The following is a 9,848-nucleotide window of genomic DNA, read 5'->3' on the forward strand; positions in this document are numbered from 1 at the left end:
ACATAAAAGAAAATATAACTTTATGCATCTTAACTTTATGCATGCCTTTGTTTTTTTTTTTTTTTTTCTCCTTTGTTTTGTTATTATTTTTGTCCCTTTTATGTTGGGAAATGCATAATATTTGAAATATAATTTAAGATGCATAAAGTTATACTGGTACCATATTTTTTATTTTTAAGGAAAAGAGATTAGTTTAATTTTTTTAGATGAAAGAATTAAGTATCTTAATTTAAAAATAAAAAAAGAAAAAGAAAAGAAGAAATAACAAAATATAATTTATTTGAAATATATGTATTGGATAAAAAAATCATCTACATTTTTAAGAAGCTAGGACATTTATATAGTAAATAACAATTTTTTTTTTGTTACTTTTTTTTTTTTTTTTATATATATAAATTGTTCATAAAAGTAGATTGGTTCAATTTATTAAATTGTAAAATTAAAAAAGTCTCCTAAACAGTTAAAGGATAATTTGGTTAATTTTTTATGTAAAAGGATATCTTTGTTATTTTTAAATCTTTAAGAAATGTCTTTATCTAAAAAATAAATAAATTTTATCTGAATATTCTTTTATCAAATCTAAGGAGAATCTAAGGAGGGTGTAGTAGTACTTTATTCAAAATTATAATAATTACTCTTTGACAACAGTATTCTAGTAGTAGGTTAGTGGAGGTATGAAATTTACCGTGCTTATTAAACACTAACACGTGACTTCCTATTTTATATATATATATATATATATATATATATATAAGCCAATGGGGGGTGGCCACTTGTTAACACTTGACACGTACATTGGGCGTTTGTAGCGACGAGGCACAGAACTCAAGAATCCTCGTCTGCTTCTTCAACCCGTCCGTACCCACACACCGACCCAGTGATCACTCTACTCCGACGGAGTCACCGATTCCGTAACGAAGAGGCAGACGGAGACAATGGAGGGCGAAAAAACTACTAAGGTAGTTGGACGATTTGACAGAAGCGGTATGACGGAGTCGTGGCTGAAAAAGCACCGTCTGATCTACAACGGAGCGACCAGACACCCTTTCATCCTTAGCATCCGTGATGGGACCGTTGACCTTTCCTCCTTCAAGCGATGGCTGGTAATTTTATTATCCTATTTTCAATTTTTCATTATTTACTCAAGGTTTTACTTACAGTAAATTAATTTATCTACTAACAACATAAATTTATGTGACATGTATTTAGCCTGTGGGATTATATGTTTTTTATTACTCCATAATTTATCATGCAAGAGGGTGAGGAGAGTTTTCAGTTCAGAGAGGAGTGAGTTCTTGAACAAACAACTTGGTTCAAAATCATTTTCAACAAAATAGTTTTCTTTGTTTGGTAAATAAGTGAAATTTTATTATCAATAAATAAATAAAATGACTTTGATGGGATAATAGTTTGGTAAGGAAACTTTGTTACCAATAAAATTAAATCAGTGTTTTTTTGTTATTGAGGTTGGTGATTGGCAAAATCACCTCTCAAGGTTCTTTTATGGGATGTTGTGGAAAATGGTTTTGTTTGTGAATTTGAACTCTCTGTCACTGCTCTTTAAGGAATAAAAGAGGCTATATATATCTTGCGAGTAAAAAACAGAAAGCTAATTCAGAGTACGAAGGTCTTGCTGATTTTGAAAAGGGTTTGAAGTATGCAATTTTACTTCTGTGGAGAGGTTGTTTTCTGTCTCGAAATCATGTTATCCAGATCATAATGGAGTAATCTTACTGTTGTGTGTTTGGTTTTCAAGGGGGCAGTCCTCTTCCTAAGACACACACATTGTGTATGTGCGAGGGCGTGTGTTGTGTTGCCAGTTGTGGAGAATCCCTAGGCTTAGTATTGATGAGTGGCGCTAGTACATGATGGTTTTAGGGTATGAACATGGAAGTTAATACTTTATAGTGAACCATTCTCTTGCCTATATGCACCCATATAAATTATTGGTCTTGTTTATGGCTTGCCTTCACTCTCTTTATTTTCTGTCAATTGAATTGGTTAAACACTCAGCACACAATCCTTGCAAGTATTTCCCAACATATATGAACCCTTATATCTGGAAAAAAATAAAAATAAAATAAAATATATGAACACTTATATCAAATGCTGCAAGGGTTGGGTGTGATCCTGTAATTTTTGAACTGAAATCCTCAGTCTGTACTATTCCTCTTTTGCTTCTTTCATATGCAGGGGCGGCTAGAGCCTTAGGCGATTGCCTAAGGCCCCAATCAATAAAAAGGCCCATAATTTTTTATTTCTTTATATATTATAACTTTTCTAAAATAATTTTAGTATTTCCTTTAATTATTAAACTTTAACGCATAGAGAAATTTGACAGTTGCCCTAAAAGATTTATATTTTTTATCTTTTTTTGAGGGGCCCCCAAAATTTTTTTCTTTATATTTTATAACTTATCTAAATATTTTATTTTCTTATATTATTAAACTTCAACAAATACAGAGTGTGCCCAAAATATTTCTATCCTCGTACTATTATAATTTTTTTGTTTGTTTGTTTGTTTTTGTTTTTGTTTTTGGCTCTCTCTCACCCTCATTGCATCAACATATATACACACTAAATATTAAATATATATTTAAGTAAATATTGGTGAAACTTTTTATATTTTACTAAGACTCCTATTGATTTTTATTTTTTTATATTTTTTTTTACTCCTTATATATTTTTTCTCCTCTCTCATTATAATTTTTTTTTTTTTCATCTTCTCCACTATTACAATTTACAATCTCACAATCTCACTCTGTAATAAGATTTTGAATACATTTATATTCTATTAAATAATTTATTGGAGTATTAGACCAAATTATTCGAAATCAGTTTCTATTATTCTATAACTTAAATTAGTTTATAGTTTTATTAATTTTTGTTATCATAAAATTATATATTTTGTTTATAAATTTTATTTATATTGTTAAATGTGACTATTAGAAAGCACATGACCAATTAATTAACGATTTTACTAGAGTTTGGAAAAAATTTAGTGATAGGTTTAAAAATCACAAAACAAATAATTAGCATAATACTGGCATAAATATATGGGTAGATTTAAATATATATACTTCTATTGTAACTGCACTTTAGACCAGATAAAAATTGAATTTAAACCCAGCTTTAAGGGTTTAAAGTGAACTTCTGTCAAAATTTTAAAATGCAGGGACAGGATTATATATTTGTTAGGGCATTCGTACCTTTTGTAGCGAGTGTCTTGTTGAAAGCTTGTAAGGAGTTGGATGATAGCTCCGATATGGAAGTCCTTTTGGGTGGTATGGCTGCTTTGAATGACGAGATTGCTTGGTTCAAGAAAGAAGCTTCCAAGTGGGGCATTGCGCTATCTAGTGTAGTTCCTGACAATGCAAACGTCAAATATTGCAGGTACCATAGTCCTAAGTTGTGAACATGTTTTAGTTCTATAGCTTATAATGTTTTGAATTTCTGATTCGTGATGCCATATAAACTGTTATTTTTATTTATGTTTATATTTTAGAGTATGTGTACATTTTTACTCGGAAAACGGATGATTTTGCAAGTATATCCACAGGTTTGAGCCCCCCATGTCATCTAATGCCTTAAATCCTGTCTGAGTTGTGCTTGTTATATATTTTGTGATTTTATCGGCGTTCTCATTTCCTAGTTTCTTATACTAACGACTAAGATGACAATGTAGTGCTGTTGTTAATTTTTGGCTAGAACAGAATCACTACTGATTTTCAGAATATGCTCAACTATGATAAAGAGAAATGTTAATTTTAAGTATAGAAAAAACAAAAGTTGCAGTAAATTGTTGCTTGAAGACTACTCCATATAAAATAATCTGTTTTTTTTTTTTATTTCAAATTGTAATGAATGCACTTTTAGTTCTTCCACCTCCTCGTAGTACTCTGAGCCTTTCAAGCTCTTAGAACATGACACAATATATTGAATATCCAATTAATATCTGTTTTAACCAACCGAAGAGAAGCAGTTACTGGAATCCTCAAGAGGTGCCAAGTGTTGTTTACAAGTGTACTCATAGATTAGGTTAAAATTAAGTTTCCACATTGTGCATGAATAAATAATCTCAACTAATTTTACTATTGAGATAATATAAAAGTATAATCTGCCAATGGAACAACAAACGCCTTCTAGCAGCAGGTAGGCATTCTTAATTTTGTTTATTTTTGATTTTGAGAGACACCCTATTACAAACAATTGAATCTTTGAACGATCTGCATGCTCTGTTTCAGGTTTCTGGAGAGCCTAACGAGTCCGGAAGTTGAATATACAGTGGCGATTACAGCGTTGTGGGCCATTGAAGTTGCTTATCAAGAGAGCTTTGCCCACTGCCTGGAAGATGGCTCTAAAACACCTGAAGAACTGAAGGAGACTTGTCAAAGATGGGGCAACGAGGGTTTCGGTCAGTATTGTCGCTCTCTCCAGAGCATGGCTAACCGTCGTCTAGCAAAGGCATCCGATGATGTGGCCGCGAAAGCTGAGGTAGTTCTATTAAGTGTTCTTGAACATGAAATTGAATTTTGGAACATGAGTCGAGGGAAGACTGATTAATGGGACGTCATTTGGAGCTGCTGCTTGTATGTGTTTATAGTTTTATGTCTCCTTCAAGGAGTGTGTTTTTGGGTTCTGTTTATAAGCTAGTAGCACATGCCTGAACAAACTAAAACTGTATCAATAGATCTTTTGTTGTAAGTATGGTTCAACAAGTTCTTGACTACATTTGATAGTTTGAAAGTTAAGTGCTGTTTGGTGATCATTCCTGGATTGATCATCCAAGTCGTGTACGTGTGATTGAATAGAAGTTTGTGTTGTAAACGTTCCAATCAACAGATATTCTCTTCAAATGATCCTCAATCAGTTCACTGGAGTCATATGGTGTAATAGTGAAAGTTTGATAACATGGGTTCAACAGTTTGATACAAGTCACTGTGTGCAACAATATTGCAAAAAAACAATAAACTAGTTTCATGGGTTGAGGTTTAAAAGTTTTGACCGAGGTTTTTTTAAGAGTACACTCGTTTGCCTCATATGGTAACTTGAACCCTCTACTTTTCCCTTTGGAAGGAAAGGAAATACCACCAGATTTTTGGAGTCCAATTTGAATTGAACAACACTCGGACCCCAGTCCCTCATCTTCAAAATGGCTTGTCACATGACAAAAGCCTGTGCAAGTGAAGGGTCCATAACATGCTTGAAAAAGAAAGTGGCAGCGGCCAACAACCACCCATTGTGATCGCTAACAACAAGATCACCAGCCTTTAGGACATTTACTGCAGCATCCACATTAGCCTTTAGGACCCCCGCAGGACGCTAAGACCACTTTGGCTGAGGAAAACCGACATCACACGATCCAACAGAAAATGGCGTAGAAGAATCGTGAATGTCATAAAATTCCCAGAGTTGTACCTCTGCAACTGAGACGATTTTTTCCAGAGTCCATTGGTCTTTCCCAAACACAAATGCATTTCTTGACTTCCAGAGGTTAACACATAGTAGCCGCCAAACCTTCTAGAACAGCTCTGTTATCAGAGTTCTCCCAACTTCTAACCAACCTTAACCACCAGTCACTCCAACAATTTCCACCAATAGAATTAACATCCACCCTAAGAGGAAAACATTTCCACACACACTTGTAAATCACAGCCTCTGCAAATACAGTCAGAAAGGAAACCCTTCCTTCCCAAGGACTCTAGGACCCCCACATATCATGCAAACATCTCCAAAAGATGTCTTACTTTAAGGTTTGACAGGCAAATTCCATAATCTAGGCCAGTACTTGTCCTTGTTTATAGCTGAGTTAGTCTCTGGCTGTTGATCTGCAGTAACAACTTCACCTTTCTTCCACCGTAGAGCAACAAAATAAGAATATATAACCAAGAAAATTCCAGAGTTTGAAAATCCCCACACTTGCTTATCTTGCTGATTAGAAAAGTTCAGAGAGATCTGCAAATATGTTCGTAATCTCTGCTTGAAAAAACCCGAGCTAACAAACCTTCATTTCACCTTCTTGTCTGCTGGTTGATTAACTGGAAAACCCAAGCAATGTGGAAGAAATTGAAACTTGGAAAGGTTTGAAATTGACAGAACCTGGTATCCAATTATGAACCCAACAGTTACAATTTCTAACATCCTCCACCTTCCATAACAACCCTCTCTCCAAGATACCCCAGTCACCAAAATGCTACACCACGCCCTCGAGGGGGTTATGACTTTTCCTGGCTATGAGAAAATCAGTGAAAGGAAAAAATTTTACCTTTAAAGAGACCATAAAACAAGCCTAAACTTCACTTAAAGAGAAGAGTCGAGGGCCAGACCCTGTTGGATGGTACGGCAATAGTGTATCTTGCAAACTTTCACAATTTGGATCAAATTATATAGATTTGTCAATCTTGCAATTTTCTCGTGGACTGCTCATGTTAATCAAACTTACTATCCCTCAGCCCCTTCTTCTACATAGGTGATTTAGTTCTCTAAAATCTTCTCCTCTCCAGTTCTCCCAAAGCTATACCTCTCTTATGAGTTCTTTACATATGTGCATGTTGTGCTAAAGGACCAATCAATCTTGCGCTAAAACCCTCCCTTGTGAATTTTTTTTTCTTTCTTAGTTGGTACTTACACACATGTCTCCACTGTGGCTCGAACCCTTGACCTCTCTCTGAGAAGTAGGGCTTGATCCCGCTAGGCCACTGACCTGATGGTCTTCCTTATGAATTTACCCATATCTTCTTTTTATATCTCTGAATCAAGAAATCCATCAACCAGGATTCTAGTGTAATATAGATAGAAATGGTTCAACAGGAACCAGAATTTCAAGAAATATCAAGAACATTACCTTTTTGACGGTTGCAGATTTGGTTTATTCAAAGATTGAGGATGCCATCCACTTCTACTCTTTTATTCCTCATAGCATTCCAACATATCACCGTGCCAAAAGACAACAAAAGTAGAAGTGAGAGAAGGTGGGCTTTACCTCGTATGGGCGAGGGGAAACATCACCAAATTTAAACGGTAAAAAATAAATAATAATAATACTAATCAAAGAACCAATAGCACGCAACTGATTCCATCTAATTAAACTCAATAATATTAATCATCCTTCTATTAAAAAATATAAGGTAAAGAAATGGTCAAATAAATTGTTTTCCAAAATGTAAAATTATTGTCACTGGATCATGCATTCCAGGAAAAATCGAATGAAAATCATAAATCAAGACACAAAAAATAAGAAAATGCAGCCTAAATTTTATCTTAGCGAATTTTGGCCTTTTTCTGGTCTTGGACCTGAAATGCTGCACATATCTTCTTCCAGCACCTGATGCTTATAAGTGTGGGTATTACAACCCAAGAAGCATTTGCTACAATGTAGTATGCATAATAGTAATACGTGCTTGTAGCAAAATTATCCCCTTCCAAGTAAGAAGTTATAAAATATACAGCGGTTCCATAAAGTTGCCCCAAAGAGATGGCCAATTGAAGTACATAGCTGTACGACTTTCTTGTGGCTATAGCGTACCTGCAAGTTAAGAATTGACTAGGAGTGTAAGAGATGAGAAGCTAATCACATGAACTTATTTTAAGTCAAAAAAAAAAAAAAAAATGTGAAGCTTATCACTTTGGCAGGATAACATTAATGCAACTCAAGATTATAACTTACACTGCGAGAAGGCAGGCTGGACCCTCTAAAACAGCAGTGATTCCTTCAACAGAAACAACTCCAGAATCCCTACCCGCATATCTCGAATCACCTTTGCTGTATTCTTTCCCTGCCAATTTTCATTCAGAAGCACTGTCAAAGACCTCAAAATTATGAAGTTTGCAGAAGTGCTTAAAATGTTTGCAGTCCACATTGTACGGTCAAATGAGGGAACTTACAAACTTCTGCCAAGTAACATGCAGTCTTATCCTTGTAGAATTCCGGAGAGAAAACAAAGTAACCCTCAAGAATCATATGGGTCAGGCCTGTGAAAACCCACCAGCACATGAGCACTCTATCAAGCTTTCTTGCTCTTGATAACCGACCTACCACAAGGAAAAGGATGAATAAATTTAATCAGCTTTATAGTTCTAGCAGTCAAATTTTAAAGGGAAAATTAGATTTTAGTACCCAAATCTAAATAATATTGCTTTACAGCGACCATAAAAATAAGAAAAAGTAAATAGTTACCAAATTTAAATGTTAAATACAAATAAGCAACCATTTAAGGGTAAACTTATCATATTACTTAGTTCTTTATTTAAAGATTATTAAAAAAAAAAAAAAAGTTAAGAAGATGACAGAATTGTCCTCTTGCTTGAACTAACATGGATATCTTCATCTCTATTCTAATTCTAAACCTTAACCTTCATTCTCTCTTCATTCTTTGACAATCCCTCTAAACCATATTGCAAGAATTGTGATCATTTTCTTTGCACTATGTAAGTTGGGAGTTGGAATTCTCTATTGTTCTCTCTTAACTCTCTCAAAATTTTCTCGCATTTTGTAATAAGTGTCTGATTAATTCTCTACCAAACAAACACAGACGGTAGACTAGGTAAATTAGGTAAATATGCACAAACTTCCCACATTAATAATAATTTATTTTTCCTAACTGAATAATAATTTTGACCTAACTCTAGGTAAAAAACCTGAAACAAAATTCAGAATATTTTAGTTTCAAAGGCCAATGGCAGAGCATGTCTCTTTTAGACATTTTACCAAACATACAGAATTGTCTAACCTATCAAAGTTTGTAATATATATTTAAGACAATGTCTAGAACAAAAATTAAAACCAATTTCAGCTTCAGGCCAACAAAGTGTTTTTAGAACCTAATAAAGATAAAACTTCAAACAAAATTCAAATATCATTAGTTAAGACTCATGAACAGTAGATATCATTTTATTTGAACAGCAACAAAGAAATTCCCTCATTTATGGAAATAAATTATCAATGATCACTTATTTGCATTTAACTTTAATAAATTTCTTAATTCTATGTCACTGCAAATCAATTTTGTTTAAATTTGATCACCTAACACTAATTTTTCCAATTTTAAATTTAAAAGAAACTAACAATATCACCCAACAATAAGACTAGAAAATGGTTTTCCGAAATATCACCATACAACTTTAATAGTTCTCTAATTCTTATGCAACCAAAAACCAGAAAATATGGAAATTCATAGAAACAGAGAAAGAAAAAAAAAATTCGAAAAAGAATAAGTTCTAGTAGTAGTGAAGTGAATGATTTCTTTGATTTTCTAGGGCATATATAATTTACCTGAAAGTAGCCAGACGAGGAAGACAATAAGCAGTGAAGAGAGGCCATAGACTCCAACAATGGTTGACTGGGAAAGGACAACAGGCACGTAATCGGGCAGATTCAGATCTCTCGGAACGTAAGGGTGAGGTTGACTTTGTGCTCCCTCCATTTTCGCAATCACAATTGCAGAGTTAGGGCTTTAGATCCGCAACTCTTCTCAAATATGTAGGCTGAAAATGCATAGGACAAAAAAATGAAACAGCTCGTTGGAGGGCAATTTGACAATATATTAATGGCTTGACGGTAATAAATTTTCGCCCAAAGAAAATGACATTTATAACTCTAACTAATGATTTTTCTTTTTTCAAATTATACAACTAACCTTGTAAATATTATTGGTCTCCACGGACATTATTAGCTTCGCTAGCTTGGTCAAGTAAGATGTAGGCTGGCTAGAGCCTCAGCGAGTTAGATGTTACCTAAGGCTCTAGCCAATAGAAAGACTCTCGAATTTTTTTATTTTTTTTTATATTATAATCTTTTTATATTATAATCTTATTAAAAAATTTATTTCCTTCCTAGATTTTATCCAATT

The 9,848-nt window shown here is 33.8% G+C and overlaps 2 protein-coding genes across 2 annotated transcripts; one reads left to right on the top strand and one right to left on the bottom strand.

The window, feature by feature from the left end:
• Window positions 1–774: 774 nt before the first annotated feature.
• On the top strand, window positions 775–4,768 carry LOC132293250 (probable bifunctional TENA-E protein). Its single transcript, XM_059790633.1, has 3 exons — window positions 775–1,103; window positions 3,176–3,393; window positions 4,245–4,768. Exons 1-3 carry the CDS (start codon window positions 936–938, stop codon window positions 4,561–4,563), a joined length of 705 nt encoding a protein of 234 aa, XP_059646616.1. The 5' UTR covers window positions 775–935; the 3' UTR covers window positions 4,564–4,768.
• A 2,315-nt stretch (window positions 4,769–7,083) lies between these two features.
• Window positions 7,084–9,506, bottom strand: LOC132293256 (probable 3-beta-hydroxysteroid-Delta(8),Delta(7)-isomerase). Its single transcript, XM_059790646.1, has 4 exons — window positions 9,272–9,506; window positions 7,885–8,031; window positions 7,667–7,775; window positions 7,084–7,525 (listed from the first exon to the last, which is right to left on the bottom strand). Exons 1-4 carry the CDS (start codon window positions 9,420–9,422, stop codon window positions 7,261–7,263), a joined length of 672 nt encoding a protein of 223 aa, XP_059646629.1. The 5' UTR covers window positions 9,423–9,506; the 3' UTR covers window positions 7,084–7,260.
• Between the last annotated feature and the right edge of the window lie 342 nt (window positions 9,507–9,848).

Source organism: Cornus florida, unplaced genomic scaffold, assembly GCF_030987335.1.
Source record: "Cornus florida cultivar Cherokee Brave unplaced genomic scaffold, ASM3098733v1 CherokeeBrave_3.0.0_Hap2_Chr01, whole genome shotgun sequence".
NCBI lineage: Eukaryota > Viridiplantae > Streptophyta > Magnoliopsida > Cornales > Cornaceae > Cornus > Cornus florida.

Coding starts and splice junctions, on each gene's coding strand:
- LOC132293250 (XM_059790633.1), top strand. CDS start 936: ATGGAGGGCGAAAAAACTACTAAGGTAGTTGGACGATTTGACAGAAGC. Junction 1,104..3,175: donor CCTCCTTCAAGCGATGGCTG/GTAATTTTATTA, acceptor TTTAAAATGCAG/GGACAGGATTATATATTTGT. Junction 3,394..4,244: donor GCAAACGTCAAATATTGCAG/GTACCATAGTCC, acceptor GCTCTGTTTCAG/GTTTCTGGAGAGCCTAACGA.
- LOC132293256 (XM_059790646.1), bottom strand. CDS start 9,422: ATGGAGGGAGCACAAAGTCAACCTCACCCTTACGTTCCGAGAGATCTG. Junction 8,032..9,271: donor CCTCGTCTGGCTACTTTCAG/GTAAATTATATA, acceptor TCCTTGTGGTAG/GTCGGTTATCAAGAGCAAGA. Junction 7,776..7,884: donor ATGTTACTTGGCAGAAGTTT/GTAAGTTCCCTC, acceptor GAAAATTGGCAG/GGAAAGAATACAGCAAAGGT.